The 25,341-nt window shown below is 47.1% G+C and overlaps 1 protein-coding gene across 1 annotated transcript; it reads right to left on the reverse strand.

The window, feature by feature from the left end:
- Positions 1-235: 235 nt before the first annotated feature.
- Positions 236-24,316, reverse strand: LOC139269159 (regulator of G-protein signaling 21-like). Its single transcript, XM_070888259.1, has 5 exons — positions 24,257-24,316; positions 23,307-23,368; positions 23,012-23,073; positions 19,595-19,761; positions 236-421 (listed from the first exon to the last, which is right to left on the reverse strand). Exons 1-5 carry the CDS (start codon positions 24,314-24,316, stop codon positions 236-238), a joined length of 537 nt encoding a protein of 178 aa, XP_070744360.1.
- Positions 24,317-25,341: the final 1,025 nt, after the last annotated feature.

The raw sequence follows: 25,341 nt of genomic DNA on the forward strand, positions 1-25,341 counted from the left end.
ATTTTCTGACAATAACTAAGAAACTAAATGCGCTGGGAGCATTTTTCTTTAAGATTTGAGGAGTTTAAACATACGCGAACATTTATTTTCTCACTTTTGTCGTTAATTATTTCTGATCCAGCTTGAACAATCCATACAATGCTTACAATATTCTCAGTGTCCAGTTGGTAACTAACTACTGCTCTGGACTGATTACCCACTGCTCGTTCTATATAATGTCAGGAGACGAATGGCTTCAATTCTGTTGAGTGTTGTCTGCCTTCTTTACCAGTTCCAGGTAGCCATCCGATCTCAGGAACCTGGGGTAACAGTCTTTTGCCATCAGGCAGTAGATTATTTTTTGTGCCGGGTCAAAGCTGGAGTGGGTCGGCTCACCGATGTTTTTGATAATATTCTCTCGTGTCGTAAAATCAATGTTAATCTGTGAGAAAGAAACCAAAGATATTTCAATGATCAGCATTTGAGCTATATTTCCTTGCTGTTTCTGCTGATTAGATCCAGGGCTTCCTGAGGGTGTCTTTTGGTATGTTCATACGACTTAATAGATAAATGTGCGCGTTGTGCGGTACTGAACCACACAAAGCAGGAAGGGTCAAGGGTCAACCCAAGGCGTTGTCGGTCTGAGCCTTGGTGATAGTATTGCCAACCCTCCCAGATTGCCCTGGAGTCTCCAGGAATTAAAGAATCATCTCCAGGACGCTGCTGTGAGCAACCCAGGAGGACAAATCATCGGTGGCATTAAAAAAAATAGTGTATTTTTCACTTTGGTTTATTAGTTATTAAAATATTGGAGAAGAATTTAAAAAAAAGGCTGTTTAACTGGGCGCAGCGATTGGAGATAAGAGGTCATGTGATGAAATCTTCAGGAATACATTCAATCCGAGTTGGCAACCCTAATTGGCGAAGGTATGGATGTTATAACTGACCCTGACGAGGGACTGCTTATTATAACCCTTTTCATATATGGGCACCAGACTTGGCTGTGATAGCCTTCCTGAGCAGCAGATTTCCAGGGACAAGTGTCTCTTTCTCATTCAATTCTCTCTTGTGCTCTTCCCTGCCCTTCACCAGTATATCCATCCTTCTCATCATCATAGGCAGCCCCTCGGAATCGAGGAAGACTTGCTACCACTCCTGAAGTGAGTTCTTTGGTGGCTGAACAGTCCAAGACGAGAGCCACAAACTCTGTCACAGGTGGGACAGATAGTCGTTGAGGGAAGGGGTGGGTGGGACTGGTTTACCGCACGCTCTTTCCGCTGCCTGCGCTTGATTTCTACTTGCTCTCGGCGTTGAGACTCGAGGTGCTCAGTGCCCTCCCGGATGCACTTCCTCCACTTAGGGCAGTTGAGGGCCAGGGACTCCCAGCTGTCGGGGGATGTCGCACTTTATCAGGGAGGCTTTGAGAATGTCCTTGTAGCGTTTCCCATGCCCAGCTTTGGCTCGTTTGCCTTGAAGGAGCTCAGAGTAGAGCGCTTGTTTTGGGAGTCTCGTGAGCTGATCAAGTGTGGTCAGTGCTTCAATGCTGGGGATGTTAGTCTGGACAAGGACGCTAATGTTGGTGTGTCTGTCCTCCCAGGGGATTTGTAGGATCTTGCGGAGACATCGTTGGTGATATTTCTCCAGCAACTTGAGGTGTCTGCTATACATGGTCCATGTCTCTGAGCCATACAGGAGGGCAGGTATTACTACAGCCATGTAGACCATGAGCTTGGTGGCAGTTTTGAGGGCCTGGCCTTCAAACACTTTTTTCCACAGGCAGCCGAAGGCTGCACTGACGCACTGGAGGTGATGCTGGATCTCGTCGTCGATACCTGCTCTTGTTGATAGGAAGCTCCCGAGATATAGGAAGTGGTCCACGGTGTCCAGGGCCACGCCGTGGATCTTGATGACTGGGGAGCAGTGCTGTGCGGTGAGGACAGGCTGGTGGAGGACCTTTGTCTTACGCATGTTTAGCGTAAAGCCCATGCTTTCGTATGCCTCAGTAAATATGTCAACTATGTCCTGGAGTTCAGCCTCTGTATGTGCGCAAACGCAGGTGTCATCCGTGTACTGTAGTCGACGATCTTTAAAAAACGGGACAAGTCCGACTGCGGTAACTACAGAGGAATCTCCCTGCTATCAGCCACTGGGAAAGTTGTTGCTAGAGTCCTCCTCAACCGTTTTCTTCCCGTGGCACAGTGCGGATTTCATTCCCTCCGGGGCACAATGGACATGATTTTTGCAGCGCAACAGCTACAGGAAAAATGCAGGGAACAGCGCCAGCCTTTGTACATGGCCTTCTTTGACTTTACAAAGGCCTTTGACACTGTCAACCGCAAGGGTCTATGGAGCGTCCTTCTCCATTTCGGATTCCCCAAAAGTTCATCACCATCCTCCGCCTGTCCACGAATACATGCAGGCCGTGATCCTTACCAACAAATCCATCACAGACCCAATCCACGTCCAGACCGGGGTCAAACAGGGCTGCGTCATCGCTCCAACCCTCTTCTCAATCTTTCTCGCTGCCATGCTCCACCACACAGTCAACAAGCTCCCCGCTGGAGTGGATCTAAACTACAAAACCAGCGTGAACCTGTTCAACCCTTGCCATCTCTAGGCCAGGTCTAGGACCACCCCAACCTCTGTTGTCGAGTATATCCATAGGACCTCCACCGCTACACTAAAACCGAACAGCCAATAATTACACCTGCAAGCTGTATATCACCACCCGGTCATCAATAAAACTTGGCAGATTTAAATAGAAAGCAAAAGTTCCTTTATTATTTAAAGGCCTAGATGATTAAAGTTTTAATCATGCGTATGCTGTACAGCGTACAAAAGCTGAACATTTTCCTGCGGCAGTACTCTGGCCAATTTCTATTGCGGGGTTTCCTGGTCCCGATAGGCACCCGTTCAAATGAAAACTTCCCCTTGTTCTTGGCAACGTATATCAAAGGGGAGAGGGCTGATTCCGTGAGCCTGAGCTCTCAGCAGGGAGCTGCACTCCCAGGGAGCATGGGTCAGAATGTAGGAGCCACACTGTTGCAGCCCCTGTCTCCCACCCCGCACTGCCTCCCACCCGCTGGAACATGGTGTCATATATCTCACATTACTGTATATAACTGTATCTTACCATGCTATACATGACTGTAACTGGATATGACCTGTAACAATAAGCATACCTTACCACCGGGGGTGTACTTGCAGGAGACACTCCATACCTGTCCCACTGAGGTATATAAGGGGAGATCTCAGGCAAGTGCAGAACCTGCAGAGCTGGAATTAAAGGTGCAGGTCATGAGTGACCTTGACTTCAGCATGTGTCTCGTGTAAGTCAGTACATTAGAGTCAGGACTTAACAGCGGCGACGAGGATTGGATCCGACGAACAGGACTGTGAGATGGTCATGGCAATCAATGCCTTTGAATCCACAGGTTCGCCCATGACGGCTTGCCAAATCAGAGCCTGGACAACCAGCGACCCCACGTTATCTCGAGTTAAAAGATGCGTTTTAACCGGTGACTGGGCAGAGGCTCGCAATGCCTGCCCCGAGGAGGTCACACCCTTCCATAGGCGCATGCATGAACTCTCACTACAGGCAGACTGCTTGATGTGGGGCAGCCGAGTAGTTATGCCCTTACGAGGCAGGGAGGCGTTTGTCCGGGAGCTCCATCACGAGCACCCGGGGATCGTCCTTATGAAGGCCATAGCCAGATCTCATGTCTGGTGGCCTGGTATTGATGCGGACTTGGAGCACTGCGTCCGTCGGTGCACCATTTATGCCCAACTCAGTAATGCCCCTAGGGAGGTCCCCCTAAGCCCCTGGCCCTGGCCAACCAAACCGTGGTCGCGGGTGCATGCAGACTAGGCGGGCCCATTTATGGGCAAAATGTTCCTCGTAGTCGTTGATGCACTTTCAAAATGGATCGAGTGCACCCGATGAACTAAGGAGAGAAGTACTGAGAGACTTTTTTATTGAAGGAATAGGCCACGCAGGCATATTCCGAAAGCTTATAGAGACTAAGAACTTGACTCTAGAGGCAGCAGCACTGATCACACAGACGTTCTTAGCAGGAGAAGAAGAAACGAGGCTGATCTATACTTCGGGTACGACAACCAACGAGGCATCGGAACAAGGGGTTCACATTGTGAAACAAACCGCTACCCCCACACACAGACAAAGGCAGGAGAGCAGGCCTTCAACAGCAGACAGTGGCGCCAGAAGCCATCAAAATCAAGGGCCACATGAATGGCCGATCACACCTCATCAATCCACAATGCGAGCAATCAACAACAGATTGAGAGAAGCTCAAGGAAGATCAGCCAGACACAGCTCATCCTTTGGAAACAATGGAAACGGGTCTGTGTTGGAGATGTGGGGGAAGGCACTCAACCAGGGTGTGTCGATTTCAGCATGCTGTTTGCAGAAACTGCAACAACACAGGGCATCTGGTTCGCATGTGCAGAAAAACAGCAGCTCGGCTGGTATACGAATCGTAAGAGTCGGAAAGCGGACCAGAAGACGGTTGGAACAGTGCACGGGATGCCGAGGTACAGCGGGTTAACACGATCAATGTCCACTGTTCTTACACCAAGACACCTCCAATTATGATGAGGATTCTACTCAACGGGATACCCGTCAACATGGAACTGGACACGGGGGTCAGTTAATCCCTCATGAGCGTTCAACAATTTGAACAGCTGTGGTCCCACAAAAGCAGCAGACCAAAACTCACAAAGATCGACACCAAACTAAGGACCTATACTAAAGAAATCGTCCCAGTCCTTGGCAGCGCCATGCTCTCAGTCACACACAAAGGGACAGTAAACCGACTTCCCCTGTGGATTGTCCCCGGAGATCTCCCAGCCCTGTTGGGAGAAGCTGGCTAGCAGAACTTAATTTGAAATGGGATGATGTTCGCGCCATGTCGTCAGAGGAACGGACCTTCTGCTCAACAGTTTTAAGCCGTTTTGAACATCTCTTTCAGCCAGGTGTAGGCACCTTCAAAGGGGCTAAAGTTAGAATCTACATCACACAGAATGCCAGACCGGTCCATCACAAGGCTAGAGCTGTGCCTTATGTGATGAGGGAAAAGATTGAAAACGAACTGGACCGGCTTCTGCGGGAAGGCATAATTTCTCCCGTGGAATTCAGCGACTGGGCAAGCCCCATCGTCCCCGTCATGAAGCCTGATATTGCAAGTCTACCATAAACAGAGTCTCCCTACAGGACCAATACCCGCTGCCAAGAGCGGAGGACCTATTTGCCACATTGGCTGGATGAAAACTTTTCTCGAAACTTGACCTCACATCTGCGTATATGACGCAAGAACTGACCGAAGAGTCTAAGCTACTCACCACCATCAACACACATCGAGGCCTTTTTGTGTACAATCGATGCCCATTCGGCATCAGGTTGGCAGCTGCTATATTCCAGCGCAACATGGAGAGTCTGCTCAAGTCCATCCCGGGGACGGTTGTGTTTCAAGATGACATACTCATCACGGGCAGGGACACCGACTCTCATCTCCGCAATCTTGAGGAAGTACTAAGTCGATTGGATCGGGTAGGCCTAAGAGTTAAGAAATCCAAGTGTCTGTTTCTTGCGCCTGAGGTTGAATTTTTGGGCAGAAGGATTGCCGCTGTTGGAATCCGCTCAACCGAATCCAAAACCGAAGCGATTCGCCTGGCACCCATGCCCTGGAATGTCTCTAAACTGCGCGCCTTTCTCGGGCTACTCAATTACTTTGGGAACTTTATGCAGAACTTGAGCACGCTGCTGGAGTCTCTCCACATGCTACTCAGAAAGGGGTGCCATTGGTTTTGGGGGGACGCCCAAGAACGCGCCTTCAATAAGGCACGCAACCTTCTATGTTCCAAGAGTGTTGTAGCCTTTTTTGACCCCGGTAAAAAGTTAGTCCTTACGTGTGATGCGTCAGTGTACGGGGTCGGGTACGTTTTACAGCACGTCAACGATGTGGGTAAATTGCAACCCGTTGCTTATGCCTCCAGGTCACTTTCGCGGGTGGAGCGCGGGTACGGTATGGTTGAGAAGGAGGCGCTCGCATGCGTGTATGGTGTCAAAAAGATGCACCAATACCTTTTCGGGGCCAAGTTTGCATTGGAAACCGACCACAAACCCCTCACGTCTCTACTATCCAAGTGCAAGGCAATCAACACCAACGCCTCGGCACGCATTCAGCGGTGGGCACTCATGCTGGCGGCTTACGACTACACAATAAGGCACAGACCAGGCACAGACAACTGTGCCGACGCGCTTAGCAGGCTATCCCTGGTGACCACCGAAGGGTCCGACGAACAGGACTGTGAGATGGTCATGGCAATCAATGCCTTTGAATCCACAGGTTCGCCCACGACGGCTCGCCAAATCAGAGCCTGGACGACCAGCGACCCCACGTTATCTCTAGTTAAAAGATGCGTTTTAACCGGTGACTGGGCAGAGGCTCGCGATGCCTGCCCCGAGGAGGTCAAACCCTTCCATAGGCGCATGCATGAACTCTCACTACAGGCAGACTGCTTGATGTGGGGCAGCTGAGTAGTTATGCCCTTACGAGGCAGGGAGGCGTTTGTCCGGGAGCTCCATCACAAGCACCCGGGGATCGTCCTTATGAAGGCCATAGCCAGATCTCATGTCTGGTGGCCTGGCATTGACGCGGACTTGGAGCTCTGCGTCCGTCGGTGCACCATTTATGCCCAACTCAGTAATGCCCCCAGGGAGGCCCCCTTAAGCCCCTGGCCCTGGCCCACCAAACCGTGGTCGCGGGTGCATGTAGACTATGCGGGCCCATTCATGGGCAAAATGTTCCTCGTAGTCGTTGATGCATTTTCAAAATGGATTGAGTGCACCATGTTAAACTCGAGCACCACCTCCACCACTGTGGAGGGCCTTAGAACCATGTTTGCAACGCACGGCATTCCTGACATCTTGGTCAGTGATAACGGTCCGTGCTTCACAAGTGCAGAATTTCACGATTTTATAGTTGACCACAGTATAAATCACGTTAAGACGGCACCTTTCAAGCTGGCCTCTAATGGCCAGGCGGAGCGAGCACTGCAGATCATTAAACAAGGCATGCTCAGAATCCAAGGTCCCACGCTGCAGAGCCACCTGTCGCGACTGCTGCTAGCATACAGATCTCGTCCACATTCGTTGACTGGGGTTCCTCCCGCGCAACTATTGATGAAACAAACCTTAAAGACCAGGCTCTCGTTAATCCTCCCAGACATGCATGAAATTGTTGAGGCTAAGCGTCAAAAGCTAACCGAGTACCATGACCGAAATTCGAGGGGGAGGTGGAATGAGATAGGGGACAAAGTGTTTGTGCTAAACTATGGCCGGTCCCAACTGGCTTGCAGGGACAGTAACAGACAAAGAGGGAAACAGGCTACTGGTTGTACAAATGGACAATGGCCAAACCTGCCGGAGGCATGTAGACCAAGTAAAAAGTAGATTCACTGATAACACTGAAGAACCAGAGGCAGAATACAATGTGGAACTCACACCACACCTGGTGGACAGACAGACCTGAGGAAAGGGCAGTCTCAACAGACAGCCCAGGCGAGATACCAGCAATCACACTGAACAAAAAACAGGCACCAAGACAAACAACTGAACCACAACTTAGACACTCCACGCGAGAGCGCAGACCACCTGAGAGACTGAATCTATAAAGGCAATAAGACCTTGGAGGAGGGTGATTTCATGTATCTCACATTACTGTATATAACTGTATCTTACCATGCTATACGTGACTGTAATTGGATATGACCTGTAACAATAAGCATACCTTACCACCAGGGGTGCACTTGCAGGAGACACTCCATACCTGTCCCACTGAGGTATATAAAGGGAGGTCTCAGGCAAGTGCGTGACCTGGAGAGCTGGAATTAAAGATGCAGGTCCTGAGTGACCTTGACTTCAGCATGTGTCTCGTGTAAGTCAGTACATTAGAGTCAGGACTTAACACATGGCATTGTTAATCACCCTTGTGTTCTCACCTTGAGGCAAGATGTCAGCACCGAGCTATCAGGGTGACCTGAACTGGGCGCAAGAACATGATCTGGAACAGGTAGGCCTATCGATATTGCCTGTTGGTATGTCCAATCGATATTGGGCCTCACGTCCCATCTTGATAAGACTGGGGGAGCTGCGGATGCCTATCGCGTGACCCAGGCTGCTCGCTGGTGAAGCTCGGATGAATGTCGGGCTACTATAATAGAAAGGGGGAATCAAAGGATATGGAGATCGGATGGGAAAATGGAGTTGAGGTCGATTATCAGCCATGATCTTATTGAATGATTATTGGATGATGATGATTGGCAGAGCAGGCTCGATGGGCTGTAGGGCCTACTCCTGCTCCTATTTCTTATGTTCTTAAAGAAAGAAAGACTTGCATTTATATAGCACCTTTCACGACCACCGGATGTCTCAAAGCGCTTTTCAGCGAATGATGTACTTTTGGAGTGTAGTCACTGTTGTAATGTTGTAATAATGCTGGCTGTGGCCCTCAGGGAGGTCCGGGAAGGGGAATGAGCAGGAGAGGTGATCGGGAGCGGACCAGCAGCAGGGCAGGCTGTGGGGCCGAGACGATTACTCCTGCTCCTCCTGGCTACACATTAATGTAAGTATTATAAAAATATACATTTCTAGTGACGACCCCCAGTGGTCTCGTTCAGAAACGCTGGTTAGGTTGCATGTTGAGCACGTAATCCTGAGTGGGCTAAGCCCGATGCTGCTCCACTCAGGGCAGACCTAATGCCTATTTTAGGATGATACCAGTGACGCTTGAACCAATATGGCTGTTTTGGCACAGAAATGGGCTCCATATCTGGACCTCTTTCCCCACCGACCCCACCACCATTTTTTCTCCACAAAATGGTCACAACGTGGACCAATTTCAATCCCCCACCTCCCCGCCCTCTGAACTCAATCGGGACTCAAAATTAATCATTAAATGAAATTATCCTGGAGGCTTAAAAAAGAAAGGAAGACTTGCATTTATATAGCACCTTTCATGACCATTGGACGTCCCCAAGTGCTTTACAGCCAATGAAGTACTTTTGGAGTGTAGTCACTGTTGAAATGTAGGAAACGGACAGTCAATTTGTACACAAGCAAGCTCCCACAAACTGCAATGTGATAATGACCAGATAATCTGTTTTTGTTATGCTGATTGAGGGATAAATATTGGCCAGGATACTGGTGATTACTCCCCCGATCTTCTTTGAAATAGTGCTATGGAATCTTTTACTCCCACTTGAGAGGGCAGACAGGGCTCATCCGAAAGACGGCATCTCTGACAGTGCAGCACTCCCTCAGTCCTGTACTGGAGTGTCAGCCTAGATTTTTCCGCTCATGTTCCGGGAGTGAGGCTCGACCCACATCCTTCTTGTTGTGTACGCGTAAATAACTGACAGACTGAGCCAGGAGAAAAGTAATTTAAACCGTGTGCTTTATTCAACCCAAAATGGTGTCCCAAACCGGCATGAACAAGCATGAATACAGCACTTGTGAATAGCTCCCGCAGGGTCCTAATGCCTGTCCAGTGAGCTCTATCGAATAAATAGAGTATGATCTTCTTAGGCGGCCCCTCCTGTCGAGGATGACTTGCTTCCACGCCAAAAAGGGATGGGTTCAGAGGTGTTTCAGTGAAGGACCTAATATTCCAGGTCCCGAACGACATCTTGAAGGGTGGAAGATGCCTGTGTGTGTATTTTTTTAATGTGTGGTGGCCGTTGCACACCAGCCACCATGCGGGCGTGACAGAGCTAAATCTTGGTCCAGTGGCAAGGGTTAACCAAGATGACTGGAGACCTGCTCTGCTGCACAGACCTAGTACGCACACATATCACAGTGTGGGCTGGCCCGTGCTGCCCCTGGGCCCACACCTCTCCTGGGCCCTGAATTCTCGCCTCTCCTGGGCCCCAATCACGTCGCTCGTGGGTCCCGATCTCTCGCCGTTCCTCTGCCCCTGTCATTTGTCACACCTCCGCCACAATCATTCGCCACATCTCCGCCACGATCTCTCTCCGCTTCTCTGACCCGGATATTTTTTTTTAAGCACAAAAAATAACCTCAGTCACGAGGCCTAGCGGAAACAGGAGAGAGGGTGTAAGGACTGGAAGCATCAAAGTCCCAAGGATTTATTGGACACTGTCTGGACATTGCATTTAATTTTTTCTCACCACAGAAAGAAAGCTGAAAGAAGTCTGTGGGAGGGGCTCAGGTGTGGCTCCATGTTAGACTTAGAATGATGGGCAGGGAGTCTGGAATGACAATGGCCAACATAAGGCAGGAGGTGGGCTAAGGAGTCCATTGTTAGGCAAGGTGACCTCATCAATCAGTGATTGCCTGGATGAGTTACCAGAACAATAGAGAGCTATTAAGTCCAGACTGCCTGGAAGATAAAACCCATCACTGGACTCAAACACAGGAAGCTTCTAAAATAAGGAACTTTATTGGGTAAAAGCAGAAGACACACCCTATTGTGTACGTAATAACTCAAAAGACTGAATACTGTAAACTCCGAACAGGTACAAAATTGGCTCTACTTTAGTAGGGCCCAAAGTGATCACATTACAAGGTGACTGGCCTTTTATACCTGGGCCGCACACCCTTGCGCATAGCCCAATAACCTCCGACAGTGGCGCCACCTGGTGGCTAGTAAACCCAAGCATACATACATGACAATATCCCCCCTTAAGATATTAGTAACGGTCATTTTACAAGTTGAGACGGTCCAGAGCTTTCTGCTCCCGAGTTGAACACCTTAGTTCAACTCCAGCCTTGGGCGAGCCTTCTGAGTCTGTTATGACTGGGAGCTGGGTAGCCGATCTGATGGGAGTGGCAATGACCACATCAGGGATTGAATGTCCAGATTCATTGACCATGTCAGTGATTGAAAGTCCAGATTCAGTGATGACAGTGGAGTCCTCTGATGACTGAGGGTAGGTTGGTTGGTCACTGATTGTGTCTTCCTCAGATTGTTCCGGTTCATCCGTGTGGCGCAGCTTTATCTGATCAACATGTTTCCTGCATGTCTGCCCATTCTTGAGCTTAACGATAATCACTCTGTTACCCTCCTTGGCCGTAACAGTACCAGTGATCCATTTGGGACCTTGACCATAATTCTGTACATACACAGGACAATTGATAGAAATGTCGCGTGACACAGTAGAGCGATCATGATACCCTTGCTGACTTGGGCGTCTGTATTCAACACGATTATTCAAGTCGGGTTGGACGAGAGCCTGGTCTTGAGGCCCCTCTTCATCAATAGTTCAGCAGGAGAGACCCCAGTAAGAGTATGGGGTCTTGTCCTGAAACTAAGCAATATGCGTGACAAGCGAGTTTGCAGTGAACCTTGAGTTACACGTTTCATACTCTGCTTGATGGTTTGGGCCGCACGCTCTGCTTGTCCATTGGATGCGGGTTTGAATGGTGCTGACCTCACATGCTTAATACCATTGAGTTTCATGAACTCTTGAAACTCCATACTGGTGAAGCAAGATCCGTTGTCGCTTACAAGGCCGATGGCCCAGGCGGTCGAGCTTGAGAAGGAAGAAGACAAGTGCCCAATGCAGCTTCTCGGCAGCGGATTGCTTCGCATTTCACCATCTCCACTCACCGAGAACCTCCTCCATTACCATCTGGCGGTGGAGCTCGCCCACTCCCACTGATTCCAAGTAAGTCTGTGCCCTCTTACGCTTGTTCCAAGTCACTGCATCTCCCTGTGAACACAACCCACAACCCCCTTAGTCTGTGGATACTTGTACATCCACTTTCACACTCCACTGGGTGTGAATTCCTGTTAAAGTGCAGTCTTGGGTGTTCTTTAATAGTATAGATGCATTTAAGGAGAGACGAGAGAAAGAAAGCCTTGGAGCATGGGCAGGAACTTTGGCGGGGCCCAGGTACAGCAGAGGTGAGGTACAGTGAATGATCAGGGTGGAGGAGCAGTGAGAGATCGTGGTGGAGGTGCGGCGAGACTATGAACACAATACTTCCGACTCAGAGGAGTCTCAGAGTGCTGCTAACCACTGAGTCACAGCTGACACTGTAAGGAAAAAGTATTACAGTAACATTTAAACAATTGCTTGCAAATAAACATTGATGCAGACTATGGCACTTCTTATGAATTATTTCCTACTTAGATACTGATTTGGTTTTACTCTGTAGGTGTTAGTGATAATCCCACAGTGTAGGAAAGAGAACGTCAGCTGCAGGAATAGAGAAATAACTCATTGCAGTTGATTATTACTTAGTGATTCATCTGCACAACATGTCACATTTCGCAGGAGGACAGGTATCACTACAGCTCTGTAGACCATGAGCTTGGTGGCAGATCTGAGGGCCTGATCTTTGAACACTCTTTTCCTCGGGTGGCCGAAGGCTGCGCTGGCGCACTGGAGGCGCTGTTGAACCTTGTCGTCGATGTCTGCCCTTGCCGATAATAAGCTCCTGAGCTATTGAAAGTCGTCCACGTTGTCCAGGGCTGCGCCGTGGATCTTGATGACCAGGGGGGCAGTGCTGTGTGGCGGGGTCAGGTTGGTGGAGGACCTTTGTCTTATGGATGTTTAGTGTAAGGCCCATGCTTTCGTACACCTCGGTGAAGATGTTGATGATGACTTGGAGTTCAGCCTCTGAATGCGCGCAGACGCAAGCATCGTCCGCGTACTGTAGTTCGACGATAGAGGATGGGACGGTCTTGGATCTGGCCTGGAGGTGATGAAGGTTGAACAGGTTCCCATTGGTTCGATAGTTTAGTTCCACTCCAGTGGGGAGCTTGTTGAATGTGAGGTGGAACATCGCATTGATACCCGCACTCCTGTATGGCTCAGAGACATGGACCATATACAGTAGACACCTCAAATCGCTGGAGAAATACCACCAACGATGTCTCTGCAAGATCCTGAAAATGCCCTGGGAGGACAGACGCACCAACGTCAGTGTTCTCGATCAAGCCAACATCCCCAGCATCGAAGCACTGACCACACTCGACGAGCTCTGTTGGGCGGGCCACATTGTTCACATGCCTGACACCAGACTTCCAAAGCAAGCGCTCTACTTGGAACACCTACACGGCAAGCAAGCCCCAGGTGGGCAGAGGAAACGTTTCAAGGACACCCTCAAAGCCTCCTTGATTAAGTGCAACATCCCCACCGACACCTGGGAGTCCCTGGCCCAAGACCACCCTAAGTGGAGGAAGAGCATCCGGGAGGGCGTTGAGCACCTCGAGTCTTGTCGTCAAGAGCATGCAGAAAACAAGCGCAGGCAGCGGAAGGAGCGTGCGGCAAACCAGAATCTCCACCCACCCTTTCCTTCAACGACTGTCTGTCCCACCTGTGACAGAGACTGTAGTTCCTGCATTGGACTGTACAGTCACCTAAGAACTCACTTTTAGAATGGAAGCAAGTCTTCCTCGATTTCAAGTACAGCTACAATACTGGCATCTATTCGACAATGTGGACAACTGCCCAGGTATGTCCTATCCACAAAAAGCAGGACAAATCCAATCAGTCCAATTACCGCCCCATCAGCCTACTTTCAATCATCAGCAAAGTGTAGAAGGTGTTGTTGACAGTGCTGTCTCGCAGCACTTACGCAACACTGCCCAGTTTGGGTTCTGCCAGGACCACTCGGCCCCAGACCTCATTACAGCCTTGGTCCAAACATGGACAAAAGTTTTGAATTCCAGAGGTGAGGTGAGAGTGACTGCCCTTGTCATCAAGGGAGCATTTTACTGAATGTGGCATCAAGGAGTCCTAGTAAAACTGAAGTCAATGGAAATCGAGGGGAATATGCTCCACTGGCTGGAGTCATACCGAGCACAAAGGAAGATGGTTGTGGTGGTTGGTTGTCAATCATCTCAGCCCCAGGACATTGCTGCAGGAGTTCCTCAGGGCAGTGTCCAAGGCCCATCAGCTGCTTCATCAATGACCTTCTCTCCATCATAGTGTCAGAAATGTGGATGTTCGCTGATGACTGCACAGTGTTCAGTGCCACTCACAACTCCTCAGATAATGGAGCTGTCCATGTTCGTATGCAGCAAGCCCTGGACAACATTCAGACTTGGTCTGATAAGTGGCAAGTAACATTCGTGCGACACAAGTGCCAAGCAATGACCATCTCCAACAAACGAGAATCTAACCACTTTCCCAGGACATTCAACTGCATTACCATCACCGAATCCCCCACCATCAACATCCTGGAGGTAACCATTGATATGAAACTTAACTGGACCAGCCACACAAATACTGTAGCAACCAGAACAGGTCAGAGGGTGGGTATACTGCAGCGTGTGTTTCACCTCCTGACTCCCCAAAGCTTTTCCACCATCTACAAGGCACAAGTTAGGAGTGTGATGGAACACTCTCCATTTGCCTGGATGAGTGCAGCTCTAACAACACTCAAGAAGCTTGACACCATTCAGGATGAAGCAGCTGGCTTGATTGACACCGCATTCACCACCTTCAACATTCGCTCCCTCCACCACCGACATACCGTGGCTGCAGTGTGCACCATCCACAAGATGCACTGCAGCAACTCACCATAGCTTCTTCAGCAGCATCTCCCAAACTTGCGACCTCTACCATCTAGAAGGTCAAGGGCAGCAGGTGCATGGGAGCACCGTCATCTGCACGTTCCCCTCCAAGTCACATACCATCCTGACTTGGAACTATATTGTTGTTCCTTCATCGTCGCCGGGTCAAAATCCTGGAACTCCTTCTCTAACAGCACTGTGGGAGTACCTTCACCACAGAGACTGCAACTGTTCAAGAAGGCGGCTCACCACCACCTTCTCAAGGCCCAATCAGGGATGGGCAATAATTGCTGGCCTTGCCAGTGATGCCCGCATCCCAGGAACAAATAAAAAAAAGACCTGTAAATTTTTTCAAGTATTTATCCATTTCCCTTTTGAATGCTACTATTGAATCTGCATCCACCACGCTTTCAGGCAGTGCATTCCAGATCACAACAACTCGCTGCGTAAACAAATGTCTCCTCATCTCGCCTCTGGTTCTTTTTCCAGTCACCTTAACTCTGTCTCCTCTGGTTACTGACATTTCTGCCACGGGAAACAGTTTCTTCTGACTTTCTCTATCAAAACCATTCATGATTTTGAACACTTCTGTCAAATCTCCTTTTAACCTTCTCTGCTCTGAGGAGAACAACCCCAGCTTCACCAATCTCTAAGCATAATTGAGGAAATCCTTCATCCCTGCTACCATTTTAGTAAATCTCTTCTCCACCCTCTCCAAGGCCTTGACATCCTCCCTAAAGTGTGGTGCCCAGAATTGAACACAATACTCCAGCTGAGGCCTAACCTGTGTTTTAGAACGGTTTAGCAAAACTTACTTGCTTTTAGAAACATAGAAAATAGGTGCAGGAGTAGGCCATTCAATGAGTTCATGGCTGAACATTTAACTTCAGTACCCCATTCCTGCTTTCTCGCCATACCCCTTGATCCCCCTAGTAGTAAGGACCTCATCTAACTCATTTTTGAATATATTTAGTGAATTGGCCTCAACAACTTTCTGTGGTAGAGAATTCCACAGGTTCACCACTCTCTGGGTGAAGAAGTTCCTCCGCATCTCGGTCCTAAATGGCTTACCCCTTATCCTTAGACTGTGACCTCTGGTTCTGGACTTCCCCAACATTGGGAACATTCTTCCTGCATCTAACCTGTCTAACCCCGTCAGAATTTTATATGTTTCTATGAGGTCCCCTCTCATTCTTCTGAACTCCAGTGAATACAAGCCCAGTTGATCCAGTCTTTCTTGATAGGTCAGTCCCGCCATCCCGGGAATCAGTCTGGTGAACCTTCGCTGCACTCCCTCAATAGCAAGAATGTCCTTCCTCAGGTTAGGAGACCAAAACTGTACACAATACTCCAGGTGTGGCCTCACCAATGCCCTGTACAACTGTAGCAACACCTCCCTACCCCTGTACTCAAATCCCCTTGCTATGAAGACCAACATGCCATTTGCTTTCTTAACCGCCTGCTGCACCTGCATGCCAACCTTCAATGACTGATGTACCATGACACCCAGGTCTCTTTGCACCTCCCCTTTTCCTAATCTGTCACCATTCAGATAATAGTCTGTCTCTCTGTTTTTACCACCAAAGTGGATAACCTCACATTTATCCACATTATACTTCATCTGCCATGCATTTGCCCACTCACCTAACCTATCCAAGTCGCTCTGCAGCCTCACAGCATCCTCCTCGCAGCTCACACTGCCACCCAACTTAGTGTCATCCGCAAATTTGGAGATACTACATTTAATCCCCTCATCTAAATCATTAATGTACAGTGTAAACAGCTGGGGCCCCAGCACAGAACCTTGCGGCACCCCACTAGTCACTGCCTGCCATTCTGAAAAGTACCCATTTACTCCTACTCTTTGCTTCCTGTCTGACAACCAGTTCTCAATCCATGTCAGTACACTACCCCCAATCCCATGTGCTCTAACTTTGCACATCAATCTCTTGTGTGGGACCTTGTCGAACGCCTTCTGAAAGTCCAAATATACCACATCAACTGGTTCTCCCTTATCCACTCTACTGGAAACATCCTCAAAAAATTCTAGAAGATTTGTCAAGCATGATTTCCCTTTCACAAATCCATGCTGACTTGGACCTATCATGTCACCTCTTTCCAAATGCACTGCTATGACATCCTTAATAATTGATTCCATCATTTTACCCACTACCGATGTCAGGCTGACCGGTCTATAATTCCCTGTTTTCTCTCTCCCTCCTTTTTTAAAAAGTGGGGTTACATTGGCTACCCTCCACTCCATAGGAACTGATCCAGAGTCAATGGAATGTTGGAAAATGACTGTCAACGCATCCACTATTTCCAAGGCCACCTCCTTAAGTACTCTGGGATGCAGTCCATCAGGCCCTGGGGATTTATCGGCCTTCAATCCCATCAATTTCCCCAACACAATTTCCCGGCTAATAAGGATTTCCCTCAGTTCCTCCTCCTTACTAGACCCCCCGACCCCTTTTATAACCGGAAGGTTGTTCGTGTCCTCCTTCGTGAATACCGAACCAAAGTACTTGTTCAATTGGTCCGCCATTTCTTTGTTCCCCGTTATGACTTCCCCTGATTCTGACTGCAGAGGACCTACGTTTGTCTTTACTAACCTTTTTCTCTTTACATATTTATAGAAACTTTTGCAATCCGTCTTAATGTTCCCTGCAAGCTTCTTCTCATACTCCATTTTCCCTGCCCTAATCAAACCCTTTGTCCTCCTCTGCTGAGTTCTAAATTTCTCCCAGTCCCCAGGTTCGCTGCTATTTCTGGCCAATTTGTATGCCACTTCCTTGGCTTTAATACTATCCCTGATTTCCCTTGATAGCCACGGTTGAGCCACCTTCCCTTTTTTATTTTTATGCCAGACAGGAATGTACAATTGTTGTAGCTCATCCATGCGGTCTCTAAATGTCTGCCATTGCCCATCCACAGTCAACCCCTTAAGTATCATTCGCCAATCCATCCCAGCCAATTCACGCCTCATACCTTCAAAGTTAGCCTTCTTTAAGTTCTGGACCATGGTCTCTGAATTAACTGTTTCATTCTCCATCCCAATGCAGAATTCCACCATATTATGGTCACTCTTCCCCAAGGGGCCTCGCACAACGAGATTGCTAATTAATCCTCTCTCATTACATAACACCCAGTCTAAGATGGCCTCCCCCCTAGTTGGTTCCTCGACATATTGGTCTAAAAAACCATCCCTTATGCACTCCAGAAAATCCTCCTCCACCGTATTGCTTCCAGTTTGGTTAGCCCAATCTATGTGCATATTAAAGTCACCCATTATAACTGCTGCACCTTTATTGCACGCACCCCTAATTTCCTGTTTGATGCCCTCCCCAACATCACTACTACTGTTTGGAGGTCTGTACACAACTCCCACTAACGTTTTTTGCCCTTTGGTGTTCTGCAGCTCTACCCATATAGATTCCACATCATCCAAGCTAATGTCCTTCCTAACTATTGCCTTAATCTCCTCCTTAACCAGCAATGCTACCCCACCTCCTTTTCCTTTTATTCTATCCTTCCTGAATGTTGAATACCCCTGGATGTTGAGTTCCCAGCCCTGATCATCCTGGAGCCACGTCTCCGTAATCCCAATCACATCATATTTGTTAACATCTATTTGCACAGTTAATTCATCCACCTTATTGCGGATACTCCTTGCATTAAGACACAAAGCCTTTAGGCTTGTTTTTTTAACACCCTCTGTCCTTTTAGAATTTTGCTGTACAATGGCCCTTTTTGTTCTTTGCCTTGGGTTTCTCTGCCCTCCACTTTTCCTCATCTCCTTTCTGTCTTTTGTTTTTGCCTCCTTTTTGTTTCCCTCTATCTCCCTGCATTGGTTCCCATCCCCCTGCCATATTAGTTGTACTCTATTCCTCTATTAATAAAGCCTAGTATCCCATATGCCTTTTTAACAGCCTTCTCAACTTGACCTGCCACCTTCAAAGATTTGTGTACATGCACCCCCAGTTCTCTTTATTCCTGCACCCCCTTGAAAATTGTACTATTTGCCTCTCCTCATTCAATTCAGAAGGTTGTGGGTTGAAGTCCCACTTCAGGAACTTGAGCACATAAATCTAGGCTGACACTCCAGTGCAGTGCTGAGGGAATGCTGCACTGTCGGAGGTGCCGTCTTTTGGATGAGACGTTAAACCGAGGCTGCGTCTGCCCTCAGGTGGACGTAAAGGATCCCATGGCACTATTTCGAAGAAGAGCAGGGGAGCTATCCCCGGTGTCCTGCAAATATCTATCCCTCAATCAACATAACAAAAACAGATTATCTGGTCATTATCACATTGTTGTTTGTGGGAGTTTGTGCGCAAGTTGGCTGCTGCGTTTCCCACATTACAACAATGACTACACTCCAAAAGTATTTAATTGGCTGTAAAGCGCTTTGAGACGTCCGGTGGTCGTGAAAGGCGCTATATAAATGCAAATCTTTCTTTTCGACGAAAATGTATCACTTCACACTTCTCTGCGTTATATTTCATCTGCCATGTGTCTGACCATTTTACCGGTGTGTCTATGTCCTTCTGAAGTCTTGTTACTATGCACCTCATTGTTTACTACATTTCTGAGTTTCTCATCATCTGCAACCTTTGAAATTAAGCCATGTATACCCAAGTCCAGGATATTAATATGTATCAAAAAGAGCAGTGGTCCTAGTACCAATCCCTGGGGAACACCACCGTATACTTCCCTCCAATTTGAAAAACAACGGTTCACCAAAACTTTCTACTTTGTTCCTTAGTCAATATTATATCCATGCTGCCACAGTCCCTTTAATCCCATGGGTTTTAATCTTGCTAACAAATCTATTATGTGGTACTTTTTCAAACGCCTTTTGAAAGTCCATATACATATCAACCACACTACCCTCATCAACCCTTTCTGTTACTTCATCAAATAACTCAATCAACTTAGTCAAACATGGTTTGTCTTTAACAAATCTGTGCCGACTTCAATTTATTAGCCCATACTTTTCCAAATAATAATTAATTTTGTCACGGATTATTATTAACAACTAAAATATTCTATACCTCTTTAGGGGACTCGACCTTTATAAATCGAGAATAAATCTTCTTGGCCTTAGAAGCCAGTTTTGTCGGAGATTTGATTTTTTTGTAGGCCTCACAAGCCAGCCAGAAGTCGATGTTCTCCTCGCTGAATTCTTTTCTGAGGAAGCTTCTGAAGGCAGCCTGGCCAGCTGAGGAAAAGGAATTAATATTTAGCAGACCATCAAAAACATGGCTGGCAGTAACAAAAACAAGAATGGAAAACACTGGATAGTATCAATACACTCAATAGGTCAGGCAGCATCTGTGGAGATAGCAAGCGCTCTACTCGGAACTCCTACATGGCAAGCGAACCCCAGGTGGGCAGAGGAAACGTTTCAAGGACACCCTTAAAGCCTCCTTGATAAAATGCAACATTCCCACTGATACCTTGGATTCCCTGGCCAAAGACCGCCCTAAGTGGAGGAAGAGCATACGGGAGGGCGCTGAGCACCTCGAGTCTCGTCGCCGAGAGCATGCAGAAAACAAGCGCAGGCAGCGGAAGGAGCGTACGGCAAACCAGACTCCCCCCCACCCCACCCTTTCCTCCACCTGTGACAGACTGTAATTCACGTATTGGACTGTTCAGTCACCTAAGAACTCACTTTTAGAATGGAAGCAAGTCTTCCTCGATTTTGAGGGACTGCCTATGAATGAATGAATGAAAGATGAATGAATGAATGGAGCTTACAGACAGGTTACCGTATCCGGTACGGACCCTTCATCAAAAATGGAAGATATTACAGATGAACAGCAACAGGGGAAGAGGAGGGGGAGGGAAAGAAACACAACTACATGCACAGGAAAAGAAACAGATAGAACTGTAAAGTGCTCAAAGCTGTGAAACTCCAGTGCAGTGCTGAGGGAGCGCTGCACTGTCGAAGGTGCCATCTTTCAGATGAGATGTTAAACCGAGGCCCTGTCTGCCCTCTCAAGTGGATGTAAAAGATCCCATAGCACTATTTAGAAGAAGGGCAGGAGCGTTATCCCCGGTGTCCCGGCCAATATTTATCCCTCAATCAACATAACGGAAAAAAACCTGATTATCGGGTCATTATCACATTGCTGTTTGTGCCATGCACAAATTGGCTGCCGCGTTTCCTACATTACAACAGTGACTACACTTCAAAAGTATTCCATTGGCTGCAAAGCGCTTTGAGACGTCCGGTGGTCGCGAAAGGTGCTATATAAATGCAAGTCTTTTAAGCGATAAACAGGAGTTGACTAAATGAATTGATATTAGCATGAGACAATAGAAGGCATAGTGAGAATAACCAAAGAAATGAAAGATCTTGTACGATTTCCTAACTATGACTGACATCAGACTGACACCAGAGTGTAGAAAAGATGGGTGGGGTATTGGCCAATGTGTCTTCCAGTCACAGTGGTCCTCTCCTGGAACTTGCTTGTTCACCTTTGGGAGCCGGAGCAATTTCCAGGATTTTTCCCTCCTCAAAATTGGCCTGGGTTTTTTTTCCTTTAGATTTTCATCTCTTCCAGCAGATTGCTGGCTGGCTGGTGGTGGATGTGGGGGATCTTTATTGGAGTGGGGAGGTTAATTTGCGATATAACTTCATGGGACAGGCTCAATGGACCAAGCTGGTCTTTTCCTGTCCGTCTGTCCTTATTTATTCCTGTGTATTTTCCCCTCCCCTTCCTGTTTTTCAATGCCACTGTTCCAGTTCTGACAAAGGGAGATGTTAACTCCTCTGTTCTCTCTCCACAAATGTTGCCTGAAAAAAAAGACTTGGATTTATATAGTGCCTTTCATGACCACCGAACGCATCAAAGCACTTTACAGTCAATTAAGTACTTTTGAAATGTAGTCACTGTTCTAATTTAGGAAACGCAGCAGCCAATTTGCACACAGCTAACTCCCACAAACAGCAATGTGATAATGACCAGATAATCTGTTTTTGTTAAGTTGATTGAGTGATAAATATTGGCCAGGACACCAGGGTTAACTCCCCTGCTCTTCTTCGTAATAGTGCCATGGGATCTTTTACGTCCACCTGAGAGAGCAGACGGAGCATCGGTTTAACATCACATTTGAAGATCAGCACCTCTGACAGTGCAGTGCCCCCCTCAGCACTGTACTGGAGTGTCAGCCTAGATTTTTTGTGCTCAAGTCCCTGGAGTGGGACTTGAACCCACAACCTTCTGACAAAGAGGCAAGAGTATGCTATCCACTGAGCTGACACACCAGGCCTGTTGAGTGTTTCCAGCATTATCTGCTCTGTTTCAGAATTCCAGCATCCACAGTATTTTGCTTCTTGTTCTGGCTGGAATAAATATTGGAGCCTCTCTATGGAGGACGAGAGAAGAGGATGGTGCTGGGCGGTGAGGGTGGGGGTTGGCTCTGGGAGAAGAAGTCCACCATGTTATATATACTCACAGGTTTGTAGAGGTGTTGCATTGTGAGTGGCTTAGCCAGTCATGTGATGTTCACAAGACTCAATAAAACCCCAGTCAGTCGGGTCTAGGTCATCCATCATCATCATTATCGGCAGTCCCTCGAAATCGAGGAAGACTTGCTTCCACTCTAAAAGTGAGTTCTCGGGTGACGGTACAGTCCAATATGGGAATTACAGTTTCTGTCACAGGTGTGGCAGACATTGGTTGAAGGAAAGGGTAGGCGGGGAGTCTGGTTTGCCGCACGCTCCTTCCGCTACCGGCACTTGTTTCTGCATGCTCTCAGCGATGAGACTCGAGGTGCTCAGCACCCTCCCGGATGCTCTTCCTCCACTCAGGTCGGTCTTTGGCCAGGGATTCCCAGGTATCGGTGGGGATGTTGCACTTTATCAAGGAGGCTTTGAGGGTGTCCTTGAAATGTTTACTCTGCCCACCTGGGGCTCGCTTGCCGTGTAGGAGTTCCGAGTAGAGTGCTTGCTTTGGGAGTCTTGTGTCGGGCATGCAGACAATGTGGCTCGCCCAACGGAGCTGGTCAAGTGTGGTCCGTGCTTCGATACTGGGGTTGTTGGCCTGGTCGAGAACACTGACGTTGGTGCGTCTATCTTCCCAGGGGATTTGCAGGATCTTGCGGAGACATCATTGGTGGTATTTCTCCAGTGATTTGAGGTGTCTACTGTACATGGTCCACATCTCTGAGCCATACAGGAGGGCGTCCATGATGAGGAATGTAGCTGTAAGCCTAGTGGATGAACTGGTAATGTGTAGTGTGATTGTTAAACCTTTGTTCATAAACCAACTAGTTCTTAATAGCAACGTGTTGCTATGAATTCTTAAGCAAAGAAATGAAGCAAATACATTGCACACCCCCATTTAGATCAGGAAAATTTTCTTCAACAACATATGTATAAAATACCCTTAACAAGACATAGAGAATAAATATATTCCCCACCAATGTACCGTGCAGTTAAATGTGACTAAACCTTTGCTTACCTTTGTGAGACAGCAGGTTATCGACATTATCAGACCATAGCATTGCCTCTTCAGGAGTCGGCCTGTGAAAACATTAACAACTGCCCTTGAAAATAGCATTGCCACCTTTCTAATATTTTCTTTGCAGTAAATACAATACAAAATGATAGATGTTGATATATATGTTTTTTACTGGTAATGGATTACTAGTCTATCTAGTTTATATAATCGGAACAGACTATTCTTTAGTCACTTGTCTTTCAAGCAATATTTTATGCAGAAAAAGTACCTGATAAAATAATGAACGTTAACTCACTTTATTGGCATCTTGATCTTCTCCTGATTTCTGAGCTGAGCAGTGGAATCACTGGCAAGTTTCTGTTGGAATAGAAGTTCAATTTATTTAGTCTTCAAACCATTAATTCTGTGATTGTCAAATTAAATATTAAATTAGCTAATTGGAAGTGAAATGCTACATATGGTGTTTTCAAAATATGCCTGAAGGAGGAAGACCTTGATTAATGAATAATGCGGCAGGATTTGAAGCACATTTAAGAAGCAATGGCTGTCTGACTTTCCTAAACCGTATATAAAATGTTTTTTAATGTATATAATAGATAATTACATGGAATCACATAGAAATTACAGCACAGAAACGGGCCATTTGGCCCAACTCGTCTGTGCCAATATTTATGCTCCCACCCTACTTCATCTAACCTAATCAGCATATCCTTCTATTTCTTTTTCCCCATGTCCTTATCTAACTAACTTCCCCTGAGATGCATCCGTGCTAGTCACCTCAGCTAGTCCATGTGATAGCAAGTTTCACATTCTTACCCCTCTCTTTCATATACGTTGGTAAGGTTGCAAAGTTCTGGACACTTCTAATTAGGTGAATGCGCTGCGACAGTATATGAGTGATTTGAGACATAACACGTAAGTGTAGCTTGCTTGGGAGGAACAGATGACGTTGGACCTATGATTCCCAAAGCTCTCCAACATTGGGGTTTTCCTAGCCGCATGTCTGGGTCTGTTGTGGACAAACAAATAGAGATCGATTGCTATGATTAGTCAACAACTCCATTATCGCTGTATCACATGACTACTGGTAGGAGGTGAATTAAATGGATCTTGCTTTTTTTTGTCTATGTTCCACGCACAATTTCACTGCTTACAGGTTACTAAACAACTTGCTCTGGGCCATTGCTCTGGGCACCATGTAAATGGCCACCAGTAGGAGTATGAGAGTGGCTTTTGGCGACTCACCCAAACATTACTGTCCTCTTGCTGGTGGAAAAATTCTTTGCTTCTGCTTGGTGCCCTCATTTGAGATTGAGCAGGTTGGGCCTATACTCATTGGAATTTAGAATGAGACATTGAATATTGAAACATATAAGATAATGAGGGGGCTTGACAAGGTGGATGCAGAGAGGATATTTCCACTCATAGAGGAAACTAAAACTAGGGGACATAGTCTCAGAATAAGGGGTCGCCCATTTAGAACGGAGCTGAGGAGGAATTTCTTCTCTCAGAGGGTCGTAAATCTGTGGAATTCTCTGCCCCAGAGAGCTGTGGAGGCTGGGTCATTGAATATATTTAAGGCGGAGATAGACAAATTTTTGAGCGATAAGGGAATAAAGGGTTATGGGGATCGGGCAGGTAAATGGAGTTGAGCCCAAGATCAGATCAGCCATGATCTTATTAAATGGCGGAGCAGGCTTGAGGGGCCAAATGGCCTACTCCTGCTCCTATTTCTTATATTGACTAGTTGGTGGAAACTGGAACGTGCAGCAGATGAACAATCCCGTACTCTCTAGCGAAACTGCTACATTTTGTGAGCACAATTCATTCAAATTCAAAGAATTCTCTGGTGTTATATAATGCAGAAGAAACTACAGCTATAATCTCACTGGAAAGAAGAGAGAATCAATAATTTTAGGCTAAAGAATAGGTGAATCAGAGAAGGTGGTTATAAAGTAAAGGAGTATTGTGTGGCATTGAAATGTTTGATTGGACTGAATTGTACAATACATTCATAGGAACATAGGAGCAGGAGTAGGCCATTTAGCACTTTGATCCTGTTCTGCCATTCAGTGAGATCATGGCTGATCTGTGACCTAACTCCATATACCTACCTTTGCCCCTATATCCCTTAATACCTCTGCTAAGGCTATCGTAGATTTTCCACCATTGGAATATATATTGTATTATACATTGTATTCTGCTTATACAAAAAAATAGAAAATGCTCTTTTATATTTACTGTATTTGCACAAAGAATAGGACATCTTAAAAATGTTCACTTGGGATAGATTTCTCTAGATAAAGCATTTAGGAGAATCTTCGTTCCCC

This window comes from Pristiophorus japonicus, chromosome 8, assembly GCF_044704955.1.
Source record: "Pristiophorus japonicus isolate sPriJap1 chromosome 8, sPriJap1.hap1, whole genome shotgun sequence".
Classification (NCBI taxonomy): domain Eukaryota; kingdom Metazoa; phylum Chordata; class Chondrichthyes; family Pristiophoridae; genus Pristiophorus; species Pristiophorus japonicus.